This window comes from Haliotis rubra, unplaced genomic scaffold (assembly GCF_003918875.1).
Source record: "Haliotis rubra isolate DU_JTF1 unplaced genomic scaffold, ASM391887v1 Scf1324, whole genome shotgun sequence".
NCBI lineage: Eukaryota > Metazoa > Mollusca > Gastropoda > Lepetellida > Haliotidae > Haliotis > Haliotis rubra.
In genome coordinates, this window is record NW_025765253.1 from 74525 (window position 1) to 92828 (window position 18304).

The 18304-nt window shown below is 38.0% G+C and overlaps 1 protein-coding gene across 1 annotated transcript in view; it reads right to left on the reverse strand.

Moving 5' to 3' along the window:
- Positions 1-18304, reverse strand: part of LOC124267620 (mediator of RNA polymerase II transcription subunit 1-like) — a 90427-nt gene that overhangs the window by 19460 nt on the left and 52663 nt on the right. Inside the window, 4 exon segments of the mRNA XM_046702581.1 lie at positions 7073-7144; positions 7309-7337; positions 11843-12030; positions 15359-15437. Of these exon segments, the coding sequence (XP_046558537.1) occupies positions 7073-7144; positions 7309-7337; positions 11843-12030; positions 15359-15437 (368 nt within the window).

Consider the following 18304-nt stretch of genomic DNA (forward strand, 5'->3'; position numbering starts at 1 on the left):
TTAAAACTCATAAAATTACCTTTCAGCATCCCCTTCCAACAGCAGTTGCTCAAAAGTCAATTTCCAACATATAGCGTTTCTCCCTTTGTTTTGTCTAGCTTTGCAAAGAAGTCCTCTTAGCTCAATATCGACCAAGTGGTCCAGTTATTTGTGGCCGTCACAACATGCTTTGAGCGATATCAAGTTTCATAATTTTATTATCATCATAAATTGTAGTTTTATGCAGCATGTGCAAAAAACGTCCAGCACAGCAGCTTCACGTACAGCATTCATAACATAAATCAGGCTTTTGGACATAAACCAACTTTTACATGGGCCAACTCCAGATGAGTTTGTCATATCTGATAAATGCCCCTTTTCATCTTTTCTCCAGTCCTTGGTACTTCATTAAAATAATACATGTTGTAATCAGATATTACGATATTTCTAAACAATGACTTCATTATATTTCTATGTGGTTTTTTTTTTCACAAATAAAGTAAACAGTCCACAGCCTGAAATTTGAACATAAATAATGTGAATGGATACATATAATATCCCAAATTGTAATTAGACTGAGTATAAAATGCAAACCAAGATTTTTAAGAATAAGACATTAACCATATTTTCACTGGTTCACAAAAATGATCTGTTTCAATATGCCATCTATCAGTGATAGTCAAGGAAATGTCCATAGTGCTGGCTGAATTTAATTTGACAAAGAGAAGCAACCATATCTTAATTTCAAACTGTGTTGTTTACTTTAAGCTTCACTTCAAGAACTAGCTTTAAATTTCAAACACCCTTCAATTTTAGAACACTAATCAGCTGAACAGTAATTTTTGGAGATAATTGTGATATGCTGCAGTCTACACACAAAAAATTTGAGTCCTAACTTGTATTTTGGTATTATTTTCAGTTAGTTTGAGCATAGGCACTGATGGAGGCAAACAATTATCTACACAACAAATTAGAGTCAGGTGAATCTGAAGGACTTCTGTCAAAGTAAAAGATTTTTATAGTGATTACTAGGGCTATAATGATGCATCGAGCTCTCAATGGATTGGAATTGTTGAGTCTCCGATAGCAATATATCGATGGTAGATACGAAAAACTATCGATGCATCGATAGTATGTGTGACTATCAATAGTTTAGTTAGTGAGTTTAGTTTTACGCTGCACTCAGCAATATTCCAGCTATATGGCAGCTGCTGTAAATAATCGAGTCTGGACCAGACAATCCAGTGATCAACAGCATGAGCATTGATCTGCGCAACTGGGAAACTATGACATGTGTCAACCAAGACAGCAAGCCTGACCACCCGATCCCATTAGTCGCCTCTTACGACAAGCATGGGCTACTGAAGATCAATATTCTAACCTGGACCTTCACGGGTAACGATAGTTTAGTAACTGACATCCGATGATAAATGTGCAGCGCAAAATACATGATGTTTGGGTGCAGACTTGCAGCTTCAATGAGTTTATGTTTGAACTGTTACTTGATCTGGGTTTCAAGTTTCTTGTGAGTTATTAAAAGAGACCGAAACTACTTCAACTTGTTTTTATTTCATATAAACTATACATTCATTTGGGAAATGACTTCAAATGAGACAATTCAAAGAGGAAAAAACAACAGTATCTTGCAATAGTCCCAATCGTTGTTTCCCCCTCAATAGTCACCCCTAGTGATTACAGCTAAAATACACGATTAAGATAATTCTGTAACAGAGGTGTGAAAATTACAAGAATTTCTTAGTCGTAGTATATGAACTAGTACACGGATATCTTACTAGACAATACAACATTTTACTAGACACTGGGTTCAGAGTAGCAGATAAAGTCAGAAACTGACACCATAGCTTTCATATTTTTCAAATATTTCAAATACATATTATAGGATTTTCAAAAAGATTTCTAAATCATAGCTATGTGTATTCAAAAGCAGTGATAAAAAACACTTATAAAAGCCTTTCCTCTTCATCAGCAAACGTCAAGCTGATTACGACACAGTAATCAAACAGTATGACATTTACACCCAAACTAATTATCACAACACATAGACTCAGTTATTTGCACTGCACTCAGCTCTTTAAGCTATGATGATTAATGAACAAAAAGTCCTCAAAATAATCATTTCCGATTACACCCATCGGAGATGAGGTTAAGTTGTAACAAATACACCATTAAGTCTACGCTTCAAAAACATCCCTAGACAAAACAAAGTACCGTATTTCCTCTATCAAATGCCTGGTCTCTAATACATCCCCAGACAAAACAAAGTACCGTATTTCCTCTATCAAATGATAGGCCTCTAATTCATCGCCAGACAAAACAAAGTACCATATTTCCTCTACCAAATGCCTGGTCTCTAATACATCCCCAGACAAAACAAAGTACCATATTTCCTCTACCAAATGCCTGGTCTCTAATACATCCCCAGACAAAACAAAGTACCATATTTCCTCTACCAAATGCCTGGTCTCTAATACATCCCCAGACAAAACAAAGTACCGTATTTCCTCTATCAAATGATAGGCCTCTCATACATCCCCAGACAAAACAAAGTACCATATTTTCTACCAAATGCCTGGTCCAAATGCCTGGCCTCTAATACATGCCCTCAGACAGACAAAACAAAGTACCGTATTTCCTCTACCAAATGCCTGGTCTCTAATACATCCCCAGACAAAACAAAGTACCAGTATTTCCTCTACCAAATGCCTGGTCTCTAATACATCCCCAGACAAAACAAAGTACCAGATTCCTCTACCAAATGCCTGGTCTCTAATACATCCCCAGACAAAACAAAGTACCGTGATTTCCTCTACCAAATGCCTGGTCTCTAATACATCCCCAGACAAAACAAAGTACCGTATTTCCTCTACCAAATGCCTGGTCTCTAATACATCCCCAGACAAAACAAAGTACCATATTTCCTCTACCAAATGCCTGGTCTCTAATACATCCCCAGACAAAACAAAGTACCGTATTTCCTCTATCAAATGCCTGGTCTCTAATACATCCCCAGACAAAACAAAGTACCATATTTCCTCTATCAAATGCCTGGTCTCTAATACATCCCCAGACAAAACAAAGTACCAGATTTCTCCAAATGCCTGGTCAACATACATCCCCAGACACCATATTTCCTCTACCAAATGATCTACCTCTAATACATCCCCAGACAAAACAAAGTACCGTATTTCCTCTATCAAATGCCTGGTCTCTAATACATCCCCAGACAAAACAAAGTACCATATTTCCTCTACCAAATGCCTGGTCTCTAATACATCCCCAGACAAAACAAAGTACCGTATTTCCTCTATCAAATGCCTGGCCTCTCATACATCCCCAGACAAAACAAAGTACCGTATTTCCTCTATCAAATGCCTGGTCTCTAATACATCCCCAGACAAAACAAAGAACCGTATTTCCTCTATCAAATGCCTGGTCTCTAATACATCCCCAGACATAACATAGTAACATATTTCCTCTACCAAATGATAGGTCTCTGATACATCCCCAGACAAAACAAAGTACCGTATTTCCTCTACCAAATGATAGGCCTCTAATACACCCCTAGACAAAACATAGTACTGTATTTCCTCTATCAAATGCCAGGCCTCTAATACATCCCCAGACATAACATAGTACCGTAATTCCTCTACCAAATGATAGGCCTCTAATACATCCCCAGACAAAACAAAGTACCCTATTGCCTCTATCAAATGCAAGGCCTCTAATTGCTGGTATGTCAAACATTTTCTCAAACACAATAGATCCCAGCTCATAGAACATTCAGGGCAATACAGTGACAAATGACTTTCATAAATAAACTTTCCAGCAAATGTACTTTATGTTGGACATTAGAAATCTGGATTGGTGAGGTGAGTTCCAATTGTGTCAGCACTAAAAAGAAAACACTCTGGGCCTCAATCCACAAAATGCCTTTAATAAACACTGGTTGAATGCCTTACACAAATTACTATTTGTCAAGGCTACTAAAAGAGGACTATACATCAGCATTGCAAACTCCCGCCTGCCTGACTGTCCGGGACGGTCTGTTTTGCGACCGGACGGTCAGTTTCTGGCTGTTAAATAAGTGTAAATTTGTAATTAATATAATGACTAAAGCCTTGACTGAAAAACATTTGAAAACGTGTGTTATTGTGACAATAATCTGACATTAAACAGTTCCCTCCTCTTATTTACGTAACCTTTTTATTTTTCTTAATCCAGAAAATGCTGGACTGGCAACTTTAACCAGCCGGTCTGATAACTTTTGAGAGTTACCAGACCAGTAGTCCGGCTGAAATTTGGGGAGTTTACAACAGTGAACACTGCTATACATGCCAGGGCTTCTAACAGAGGAAGTACAGTAATGTTACATCAGTGTGTACCATGCCAAAATGAGGTGTTTTCACACCAGTTTGAGTACAAATAGACCATAGCTGCAGTATCTCATGCATGTGAATGCACTTCAAAGATAATTTACAAGTAATTATATCTGTCTTAGTCATGGGTATACGCCTGAGTTGCACAAATAAGAAGCAACATTAATTACTGTTTAATGTTTTGTAGACTCAACAGATGTATTGCTACATATGCTAATGAATTCTATGCACTTAAGTACATTCAAGTCAATACCCAAACTCTGTATCTATCATTCCTCCATTATGTTGTCTACTGTGACATATAGTTTAAAAAAGTTAAGCATTTCTGATAAAGCCTGATTGTTGTGAAATACTACACCCAGTAATATTCCAGCTGTATGGTGGTGGTTTGTAAATGATCTCATCTAGACCAGACAATCCAGTGATTGACGTGACTGACTGACTGAGTTTGGTTTTACGCCACTTTTAGCAATATTCCAGCAACATCACGGCAGGGGACACCAGAAATGGGCTTCACACATTGTACCCATGTGGGGATTCGAACCCGGGTCTATGGCGTGACGAGCCAACGCTTTAACCACTAGGCTACCCCAACGCCCCTTGATTGACATGAGGATTGATCGTATCAGTTATGATACGAAGACTTGCATCAACCAAGTCAGCAAGCCTGACCACCCGATCCCGCAAGTCAACTGTTCCAACAAGCATGGGAAGCTGAAGATCAAATCCAATCACTATCTTCACAGGTCAAAAATGCTATATTGATTCTCAGCTGCCAAACTGAAGACACCTTCACTACAAACCTCTATCTCATGTAAATCAGATATTTTACTCTCATCCGACACCTTGCTGTATATTGCTCATATCACAGTCTCTGTATACGTTAATATTCCTCCATGATGGAATGTACCACGAAGTACATCAAGCCAGTGAGTTATTTCTGATAAGGCCACACTTGTTTTATTACTTGGTTTACGGATTTTTACAGCAATATTCCTGTCGATAGGTGGTAAAAAAGTTATTTTAAAATGCTTTTTCAGATTTGTTTCCCTAAGTGGTTTTCACCACAAGAAGGCTGTTTTAAAAATATAGAATATGTCATCAGCCATTCAGGTATTCTCATTTCCTACTACAATAGGGTTTTAAAAAACCCAGCATTTTCACTCGGTAACAATAATTCGGCGATTTTATTTGTTTCAAATTCAATATTTTGTTTTGCAACAATGCTAAATTCGTGACAGAAAGTAGATTTCAATAAAGTTGATTTTTTAATTATTTATTTGGATTTTATCTATCGGCGGTTTTTAAAAAATGGAAAAAGAGAAATTTAATTTGTTTTCCACTTTAGCAAAAATTACAGTCGGCGGATCCGTAAGCCAAGTAATAAAAAAAAGTGTGGCCTAAAGTCTGTTTGCTTTCTGATGCCACACTCCTCAATATTCCAGCTGTATAATGGTGGTGTAAATCGCATCTGGATCTAACAATCCAGTGATTGATAAAACATCAGGTACATGATGGTACATAATCAACAAAGATTGAGTCCTTCCACTTGATCCATAAACACAGCTCTTACAACTGACATCAGTTGCCAGTACCCTATTCTCCAATAACTCTTGAGGTTTTTGTTTCACACCCTTCCCTTTTTAGTTCACTTCACGTTTTCGGGGTTGTTTTTCTTACTTTTTTCGTGTCTTGATTTAAAATTTTCCTGGAATATTTCTAAAGTTTAACTTGCATGGAGTTCTCCATCATTCCTGAGTAGATGGAAGATTTGTTTTGACGAAGATCAAGAAGTTAGCATTCAAATCATGCTGATGTCCGGGGGGTATAATTTGCATTTCGGATCATGATGCCAAACAGGGAGAGAATCAAAAGGAAAAGAGAAGATGCAATGGGGGCTGAGTGAGTGAGTGAGTTAAAATTTATCGTCACATCGGCAATATTTCAGCCATATCGTGACGAGAACAATTAATTGGTACACATAGTAAGTGATAGTAAATTATAAATGCCTGCCTACGAAGGACAGTAAAATAACTAGATTATCACAGAGAATAATTTAAAACTAGTAACTAAATCTAAAACAGTTTAATTATAGTTGACAATACAATATAAAACCGGGCTATAGATTGCCAACAACTGAAGGTAGATCACCATACTAGGGACCATGGGGACTTACAGTACTTTTGCTTCCTGCATGGACCCTAGCTGGATTTACACCGTCCCTCAGCTATTAGCAATTTTGGATATTCAAGCCACAAATTAAAAGAACATATATTCTACGATTAAAAATAACAGTAGATTTAAATTTACATTGAATGCTTTGGGACTTACGAACCCTCTCAGGAGGACACTAATTTTACGGTACTTTAACCCCCTTTGAGGGTACAGCCACGCAATGGAGGCTGAAGTATTAAAATGTCACCCACTTCTTTAATAATGGATCTAACACAAAATTTCTAAAGCCCCGTTTGATTTTATCAATTTTGTTATTTCGACAATAATCGTCACAACATGCCCTGTATAGACTACAAGGTGCCCTTTTTATGAATTCAGCCATTGCTTTCTAAATCCAAGGAGTACACTAGGTTACAATACATCCATTTTGATATGGGAATGTGTATTATTATTTTAACTCCACAAACTACTCTTCAGTATGTCGGTCACACTAACAAAACAGCAAAGGGAAACATACTTACTTATCACCAACAATTTGATATATTTTCAGTAAGCCTTCCAAATGGGATGCAAACTCCACAAAATCTCTCCGGCTGCAAAGAAAAAATATTTTGGGTAAAAAATATTACTAGTGAAATATTAATGAATGTGCAAAGCAGATTTTGTCTGTAAGAGACAATTGAACTGTTAAGTGGTGGGTTTTTCAGATTTCACAAAAAGAAGCAATATCTTCTTTCCTTAACATCCAAACACTTACCTTAATACTTCCACTAGTTCTTGACAACTCTGAAATGGAAAGAACAATGACATCAATTATTGTTGAAATAACACAAGTAGTTAAAATCTAAGAAAAGTCACCAGTTTGGACGGTTCTTTCCTATCATATGATAGTTTCAAGAGAGCAAATCAAATGCCAATGTTCCCCTGGTGTCCAAATGACCAAGGGAGGCTACTCTGATCACTTCACATAAAGCCAATTGCATCACTCTTTGTCTTGAAATCAGTCACTTGCCATTTCGTAACAAATTTGCTTGCCTATATGAAGTGATCAATGCATATGAATGGGTACAATCACACATTGTACCCTTGTGGGGAATCAAACCTGGCCCTTCAGCGTGATGAGCAAACGCTTTAACCACTAGGCTACCCCACCGCCCCGAATGAGTGAGTGAGTGAGTGAGGATGCCAATTTAGCAATATTTCAACATCACAGTTGAGGACACCAGAAATGCGCTTCACATCTAGTACTCATGAGGGGAGCTATACCCACATACAGATTCAGCATAATTCAAGATCTCTGATCTCCTTAAGTCTGCCCAGTTTGACTACCAAATCTACAAATGTCACACCTACAGAAGAAAAGTGTTAGCCAAAGGAAACACAAAATATTTTCAGAAAAGTAAAACGTACACACTTAAAAACGTTTAAACATGAGCAGCATCAAATTGATATTTCAACTCCATTGACTCTCAATGAGCATAATTCCTGTTTTAAAAAACAAAACTAAACCTGAAAGCCTGCATCAGGTCAGGTTAACTTCTCGTGCATAAACTGTCTGGGAATTAACTTGGCTGTGTGCCGCCAGCAAGTGCATAGCAACACCTTGACATCTTCTCACCACATGTCTAAATATTGATAATTGTCTTTCCAATAAATAACCTAGCTATATACTACATAGAGATCGGCAATGAATTTAGAGTATGTAGTTATGTGTTCTATAAAACACAATAAAATCCAAAACTTTATCAACTATAGACTGCATCTTCAAGTGCCAATGTTCAGATGTGGCTTCATCAAAGAAGCTGGAACTATCATGGATGCTTTCTTATTCTTTCCAATGACATTTCTGCAGTTACTTGTACAATTAATTATCAAACAATCTCATAATCTTCCTGATCAAAGATTCATCACAACGTAAGACAGTTTACCCTCGACTTGTGACATACTGAATCAAGTTATTAATCCAAAATTTTCAGGCTTACTGATAGTATCATAGTTATACATTGAGTGCTATTTACAATGTACCAAAAACATCTGCAAAACATTTACATTTACTTCATGTCACTCGATCATAACAATGATGTGGATAATTACACAGGCTGGCTTTGGAACATTTAGCTTTTACTAGTCCTTATATATTTACTAGCAACAGACTCATAGCAAATGAAAGGTGACAATTCCGCTTTCAAAGCACATTTACCAGTACCTTATACTCTCTGACAACAAGCTGATTCCACTTAGCCAAACAGTGGATTTTAGTGTTATTAGAAACAGCTGAGCTTACAAGACCAAACAGAATTTTACTAGACACAGGCTTCAGACAATGTCACAGAGTGCCGTATGAATTGTTTGTTTGTTGTTTAGCACAGCATGCGGCAGTATGTAAATAATCGACCAGGCAATCCAGTGATCAACATCGTGAACATGGATCTAAGCAACTGGGACACAATGAGTGCAGTGAAAACTTACCAACTTTATTCTATATAACTGAAACAACTGCAGACCTCTTTGACAAAGAATCACTATTTAGTCATAAATTTTTAAAACATTTTAGTATCTCCAAAAGTGCCGTGTCTGCATGTTCAGACGAAGTATGACACCTGCTTCAAAACCAGTCAGCTTCAAGGTGGTTAATTCCTTAGATTTTGCAAGATCTTAAGACAGTGAGAAGAGTCACCAGCGAAATGTCAAAGCTATTTCCATCCTAAACAACAATTACCCACATGGAATTTTGATAAGACTCCAAACCTAACCCAACCATGGCTGACAAAATTGATTCCTGCTGCCGGCTTCAAGACAATTTCCATTCCAAATCCAGTTACCAAACTGGAATAAAGTTATTCCCAGAGAGTGTAAGATTTACAATAAACAAAGGACAAGGTTTTACGAAGCCAAAGTCAAAATAATCAATATTCCAAACCTCACTTTCATATATACCACCCCCTTTGACAGGAATTTCTATCTGAATTTAATCAGAATTGAGACAGAAACATTTCCGTGCCTCGAACCTCATCAGATACATGGTTCAGGAGGCGCCTTGCTGAAATGGTAAAAAATACTTGGATATTGATTGTATCGACCACAACCATGCTTGTACCTCCAGGTTTATCAATCCGCTACACTTTTCTTCTTCCTTGGCAGGAATTTTGCCTCTGGAAATTCATAAGGCTTTTGAAAAAGGTCTGATCTTTGGCAGCTATGATAACTGAGCTTGGTTAAATACCTTGGTTTCAGAAAGATGAATGATCTGGCAGAACTAATTATCTATTTTTGATAATCTGTCCAACTTCTCACTTTCGTTTGAAGGGTAGAAAGACGGCAATTTTCTCAAGACAGAATTGATTGGAAATGGCCAAAAGTAATTTGAAAACCAAGATAACAAAAATGCCAAACTAAATATCGGTCTAATTCTCACCCGAATATTCTTATTTAATGATTTCAGTGAGTGTCAAACTATGCAGCCGAATCATCACTGAAAATGACTACCACACGGACTAAACGGAATAAACCCTGTTAATCCGATCAGCATCTCATATGTGTCACCAATGCCAAATTAACACCGTCAAAACCAAATCATTTGTCAAAAATTTCATCTTCATATATATAAGCAGAACAAAATACAATAAATTCACTACGAGTTGAATGTGTTTGAGCTTTGGCTTGTAAGGGCAACTATTCTCTAAAGGATTCTGTAAAAACTTAGAAAAGGCGAAAAACACTGTGAAAGCATTTCCCAGACAGCACATGCTTTCTGTACCTTTTCGTAATTTGTAATCAAGTTATTACTTTAATTCAACAATGAGTTGACATTTATCAGTATGCTCTCCTTCCATGGTGACTTCAAATGACGATCTATAAATCCACATTGTGTGAATCCTTCTAAGCCAAACCTTTGCCTCAAGGCCATATTCCATGACGTTCTTGAGATTTGGAAAATATCAACTTCTTTCTTGTCATCAGACACTATAAATCAGATACTCCTTGTGACGGATGACCGTAGCTGTCATCTGTGATCTCAGTGACAAAACCACACACTAATCGCCCATGTTGCAGGACCCCGAGGCGCAGAGGTCATGTTCCTCTTCTTTAGGGATACAGGTTACAAGAAAACTTCATTCAGCTACAATTATCTTGTTGTCATGGTAACCTGACCCGATTTAAAAATATGCAAAAGAGTTTTATGTAAGCTGAAATTGCTTCTGAACACTAATTGATGATGAAACAAGAAGTTTAATTTGATTGTAAAGTTCAGTAAGACTTTTCATTGGACCATGGAAGCTTGAGGAATATGAACCAGTTTTCACCACACAATTGACTTTTGACCAAAATACCACATGAGATCAGCTTACTTCCAAATGGTTATTCAGCCTTTGTAAAGAAAGCATCTGTGTATAGACAATAGTACCATAGGGACAGAAGCTCACTCTATTTTGATGAATATGCAAATGTCTGACGTTGATTGAACAAACAAGGACAAAAAAATACACAGAATTAAAATTGACTGCAGAGTGAGTGAGTTTGTCATTTGTTTCCTGCAACTCCCTTGTTATCAATGCTATTCCAGCCATATTGTGTCAGTTTGTAAGTAATGCTCTACACAAACCAGTGGAAGAGGCACATGAAACACTATCAAAGTTAGACAACATTGTGAGTGAGTGAGTTTAGTTATACGCCACACTCAGCAATATTCCAGCTATATGGCGGCATTCTGTAAATAATCAAGTCTGGACCAGACAATCCAGTGATCAACATCATGAGCATTGATCTGCGCAATTGGGATACGATGACATGTGTCAACCAAGTCAGCAAGCCTGACCACCCGATCCCATGGGTTACTGAAGATCAATATTCTAACCCGGATCTTCACGGGTGTTCATTAGTAAGAACCCTCCATCCAGTCAGTGAGCCTGACCACCTGATCCCGTTAGTCGCCTCTTATGACAAGCATGGATTACTGAAGACAAATTCTAACCTGGATCTTCACGGGTCTTGACAACATAGACTGAAACAAGTCCAATCATCCAATCCACCTCAGTCATAACTTCTTTGAGTGGCATTTTAGAAGTTAGGAAGCACAATATAGAACAAACTTTATGGATAACAACTTCTTTTTATTCGTGAGTGCGACGTTTCGATACAGATTCTTGTACCGTTGTTGCACTCACGAATAAAAAGAAGTTGTTATCCATAAAGTTTGTTCTATATTGCACCTCAGTCATGTCTCACAACATGCCACAGAAGACCTTTTCTGAATCTGCATCTTACAGAGTCATGTTACAACAGGAACTTACATTTGCTTCTCCTCCATGGGCGACTTTGACATCTTTGACCCCTCCGCCCTTGTCAAAGATGATCTGGACATGGAACATATCTGAGGAGATGATGAGGTGCTGCTCTGGACCAGGTTGGATGCTGGAACTCAAGCTGAGCTGTCTGGCTACTGTCTCCAGCCTCTCGATCAGAGACTGCTGGCTGATAACTGAAACAACACACACTGAAGGTCAAACAGGGATGGACAGGGATGCCCAGAGGTACCAGCATCAGGGATATATAACCGTTAACATTCAAGGACACCACCTAAGGTAAAATATCCTGGTAGCCATCAGGATCTAGCATCTGGGAAATAAAGCATGAAAGTGAAACTACCCTTGTTATAACCATTAAGTTAACATTTTAAGAATTAGGACAACCACTGTCTTAAATACCATATAATGAATATATTATTAAAAAAAGGTGTACAGTGTAGAAAGACGTGTATATTTGATTTTGTTTGAGGATTGGGTCAAGATTGGGAAGGAAACATCCTTCATGGTCCTAAGCTCCAAGTTTACAAAATTTATGGACCATTTTTGACAAGCATATGCCATAAATTAGACTGTACTCAGTACTGAAGAAAGAACTTCAATGACCCTACCCCTCCTCCTAATATTAAAAAGGGCATACTGTACATAATCAGTTATGCACATCAAACCAAGGGAAAAATATCCTTTTATATTTTTTTTTAAATTGATATATCTTTAGCATTGGAATTTATTAAATACTCCCCAACAAAAGCAACCATATTAATCATAACTATTATATTATTGATTTGTTCACAGATGTCTCTCTTCATTAACCCCACAGGACAAAACAGCACGGGTACCTACCTACAATAAACATCGATATTGATTGCCAGTTTCTAGATCCTCAATGAGGCTGGTAATTGTCAGCGTAATGTAAATCCAATATGACACATTTGCGACCCACTGACCTACTGCAGTAATATAGAGCCGAAGCACAGACTTCTATCTCAGACATTAAGATCTGAACCAACAATATTCCAAATTTAGCATCAAAGTCAAGCGGTCCTTGTTATAACCATAAATATTTAAATTCTCAAGAGTTTAATGGTTCATAGACTAACTATAAGAAGATGTTTTCATTTGTGCTATTGTAATATCACAGACAGATATTGATCAACACAAGTGTCGATGGGTTGTTTTGTATAGTAGACTTTAATGGGCAATTATCTCCCTTGCCCTGGGAAGATGTGCACTACCCAAAATACCAGCAGTTGTAAGAGGGTTGTAAGATGTGTAATTAAATCGGGATGTCACTTTACAGATCATTATTCATAGACGACAGATATAATTACAGATAGTTCACAAAGGTACATAACACTCAAGATCTACAAAGTAGAGGAACACTTTTATGGACAAACAACTTCTCTACTGCAATAGATGCGTCGTTTTGGTGTAGATCCTAGACTAACCCTTAGTCTCTGAATATATCATTTTGATTGTAACAAATAACCCATTTAAATTGAAAAGGAGCCCAAGGAGACCAGAGATTTAGACTTGCTTCATTTAGGGCTTTAGCACTGCAGGGAAGGCTGGGGTGTAGGGAAAATAACATGGTTCAGGGACTGTGAGACTCTGTAGATCCTAATGATATCAATGGGTTGGGATCTATTCACTCGAAGATGTTAACCTACTTGCACCAGGTGCACATCTATTGCAGTTGCATAGATATGTAATGTAAGAAATATCCATGAAAAGATGTCAGAGTTTACCACTTGCACCATCAAACCAGGTTTCACTTTGTAAATTGGGTTGCACCAGTTCAAGTAACAAAGAAACTTACAAACCTGCTTCTAAAGAGTTACAATGGAAGAATATGTCCAAGATATTTTTTATCATCAGGTGAACTGACTACAGGATCTGTAATGGTCCCGAAATGTTGTGAGGGAAATCAAAAGAAGCTTAAATCCATAAAAAATATCTTTGACATCTATATACAACTTCTAAATGCCGCTAAAAGACATCATACAAGTTCAGAATACTTCAATCATTGAAACATATGAATGTGTTTGACACAAAATACTGGTCCACTTGCCAAGTGTAGGATATTTCAAGGACAGTCAAATTAGATGCTTGTCATGGTCCAACGTCACTTGAGGGATAAACTGACTGACTGACTGAGTTTATATGACTTTTAAATATTCCAGCAATATCATCGTAGGGGAAACCAGAAATGGACCTAACAACCCTGCAGACCAGTGGTCGAACCCAGGTCTCGAGCCAACGCTTTAACCATTTTGATTGTGCAATGAGGGACATCAGGTATCATTGAATGACTCCCTAAAAAGAAGGACTATTGCCCAAACCAGGGACCTAACAACCCTGAAGATCAGTGGTTACCGTCTCAGCCGGTTTCTCATTTTGATTGGGCAATGACATCATACCATTCGAAACCACTGTTGGTCAGGACAACTGCACCTAGTGGAGGAGATCCAACAGGACCAGATGCTGCTGCTTTATGCTGGACCCATATTCTCGAAATGTTCCTAGCTCTAGGTTATCCTAACTTTGATCCTAGGGTCTAGGATTAGCTGGGACACTTTCGAGAATAGGCACCCTGGTCCTTTTGACCACTGACAAAGTTTGGTCAGTGTCAAACACAGTATAATTAAAATAATCACAAGTTCGGTGAATATTTTCAAGGATAATGCCATAATGATGTCAGCATGCTATTGTTGACACAGATGCTTCTGAGCAAAAATACTCCAGCTATTTTGAAGATGCATCGTCAAACAGGCAGTACTGCAGGCCATCATACAAAATCATACAGTAAGTGAGTGAGTGAGTGAGTTTGGGTTTAAGCCGATTTTAGCAATATTCCAGCAATATCACGGCGGAGGACACCAGAAATGGGCTTCACACATTGTACCCATGTGGGGAATCGAACCCAGGTCTTCGGCGGGACGAGCAAACGCTTTAACCACTGATCTACCCCACCGCCCATCAAAATCATACAGTAACTACATACCAGTCATAATATGGTTTTGATGATGCTGCTTCCAGAACCAACATGGTTGGTTGGTTGGTTTTGAACGCCACACTCAGCAATATTCCAGCTATATGGCGGCAGTCTAGATAATCGAGTCTGGACCAGACAATCCTATGATCAACATCATGAGCATCGATCTACGCAATTGAGATATGATGACATGTGTCCACCAAGTCAGTGAGCCTGACCACCGATCCAGTTAGTCGCCTCTTTGACAAGCATGGGTTGCTGAAGACAATTCTAATCCGGATCTTCGCGATTCTCATGATTTCTCTGATTTTTTACGCTTCTTGTTGACAAGATTCTGGCAGTCACAACATAAAAATGTATCACAGCCTGAGTAACTGAGGTAAATTGTCATCCCAAACCATGCAAATGTATTACAGTATTACACATCTTTGAAACGATCAGTTATTAAACTTAAAAATCACAAGTGAAAACATACAACTTAACTGTGTGTTTCTAAGCACCTTGCCTACCTTTGATAGCTCTTTGCAGTGAGTCAAGACATCGTTGCAGGTGACCTTTGTCCAGAGCGTCTGGTTGGTGTCGTTTGTCCTGCAACATAGAAGTCATGTATAAGTCTCACAATTGACGTACCCACCAAACAATGACACAGTTAGAAGAAATGTAGTCTTTTCAAGCATGTCAAAAAAGCACTCAAGGATGTTCAAGTTTGCCCTTTTAGATTTAAATGAGCAAGAGTTATACTTTAAGTGAAAAAACTAAATGTTAAACTAAAAACCAACTCCTCTTCATTTAGCCTGGTCTTGTGTTTACCATGCATTTGGCACGTTAAGTTATATAGGATACAGTTATCACCAGCTTCATATCCTAAATATCTGAACAGTATTTCTATTTTACAAAAATATAATTTCTAAGAGGACCCTCAAGCATGTTAACACATGCAACATATTAAACTGGGCCATTACAATTTAAACTTGTCCCATTAGCACTTCAATGCCAGGATTTTAAGCCATCATCAGCAATGTTTATAATTAAGGGGAGTTGATGGGCTCTTTGAGGTTTGCAAGCACATCCAAACTGTCAGGTTTTCATTCTTCACACCTAGCAACTGTTTGGTTCGGTGAAGATACACCTCGTTATCACAATAATCAGGTTCATTTGTTTAAAAGTGCACTCAGCAATAATCAAGCTATGTGGCAACATATTGAAATAATTGAATCTGGATAAGACAATCTAGTGATTGATATCATGAGCTTCGATCGATTAGGGCACAATGACATACATCAACCAAGTCAACAAGCCTGACTATAGCATCCAGTTAGTTGCCTCTTACAACAAACACAGGCTACTGAAGGCTACTACAGATTAACACAGAACTACTAAAGACCTGCATGGATTATATATGAAATATTTAATTGAAGGTCTGTATGGCCATGACAATGCAGCAAATTTGCATATAATTGTAACACGTCCAGTATTTCTCATAGACACCTGTTTTCACTATGCATATATTTAACCCCCTGTACATGATATACAGGACTATTACCATATATATCCATTCACAAGTGCCGCTGACATGAATTTATTACAAGGAATAAGTTTACACTACTTTGTGGGCTGATATATCATGCCCTTGTCACACACTCCAGACAGGGAGCAGGGATGATAGTCGATGAGTTTACAATCATGACAGCATTGCAATATTTGAAAATATTATTTCAATATACATTACACCTGTGATATAAACTTAACTTATGTCAGAAGTATGAGACAGTCTAGTGAGTAACTTCATCGTGAACATGGTGAAATGTACATTTCTCTGACTAGACAAGATTGACAGCAATGACCTTGACTCAGTAAGCTTGTTCAGAGTTGAGGCTGGTTACGCACATGAAACAATACCCATGACAGTTTATGAGGAAATAATGGGAACACACACAAAAAAGAATTTACTCAAGAAGAACACCACAGCATGGCCAAGGTTCAAAATGTAGCCACCACTAAAATTCTGGAAAATTTAGTGACATTCTGCACATTTACAAGTTAGTAGATAGCATCACTTTAACAGACAACTTTTACAGATAAGTCAGAAATAAGTTCATTTCTCATCCTGTTGACGGTGAAGTTGGTTTGAGATAATAATTCATCATTCAAACATTCCATCTGATGATTACAGTTAGATTTTGAAAGAGTTGGAAATGATACTATGATGAAATCCTTAACTTTGAAGAAAAATGAGATTTGGAGATTAGATAAAGCCTCTGAAAAAAGCAAATAAACCCTTCTAGTGTTACAGCACATTTTCAACAGAGCAGCTCCGTCAGCTCACTGCTATGCACTCCAGAGATGCACCATAAACTAATATGGTACAGAATTAAAATGAAATTAGCCAGGTGTTTAAGAACCAAGTTATTCACTCGTCGACCATAAACAAATGTACAGCTCATGCCCAAGTTCACACTGTAATAATACCTCTAACACAAGCCAAGTGTGACAATACCGTGAGCTGTTTGGAGCTTTCACTGCATTTCATATGCAGAGCAAGTTGCCAAAGCATGCAGTGCGTGCAAACAAACTCCATCCACAGCTAAAGTGCAACAGCTCGAGCGTCATGAAGCACCAGCTCCACCTTGTACTCTCCTCAACACTTGGGGACAACAATCAGAGGTAGTAAGTCCTCAGTGGTGTCCAGCAAACCGTGAACAAGAGATGCTTATCCTGATGTTGGGAGGGCTGCAAGCCATTAATGACAGATGACACAACTCAAATCTCTTCAGCTGACACCCCTCTAATGATATTGATTCGGAAACAGCAAGCAGATGTTTATATTAAGTGTGATGCTCCATAATGACCTGTATTTAGGCCTGCCTGATAAAGATCTAGGTCCATGTGTTTGTTGTTCCATATTCAAGTGGCCAGTGTTTCGAACACAATACAAAAGTTTCCCGATAACATTTCATATAAAATACCAAAGTTTCCTGATAACGTTTCAAATACAATGCCCAAGTTTCATGTCAGGGTTTCAAGCCTGTGGAGAGGCAACCCTATCTCTGAATAAGATATCTGCACAAACAAGTTTTCTTCAGTACAAGTCACAGTAGAAACACCAGTGTAACTACATCCTGTTATGAACTAGGAAGAAGGATATGCTTGCTCAGTCAGACTTTGTGACGTAAGTTAAACATTGCCAATTTAACTGAGCAAGTATGCTTTTAAGGAGCTCTAAGCAATATTCAAGCTAAAAGGAGGAGTCGTGTTAAGAACTGTCAAGACCAGACAAAGCAGTGACCATTATCGCATCAATGATCCATGCCATCGAAACACCAGGGTCCACTGTCAACAAGTCATTTAGCCAAACCACCTGTTCACTTGGCTATCAATTATGTACCAAACATAGGTAGCAGGGGACCTATATTTTACCCAGAATCTCCTCAGAGTAGACGATTGATTGATTGAGG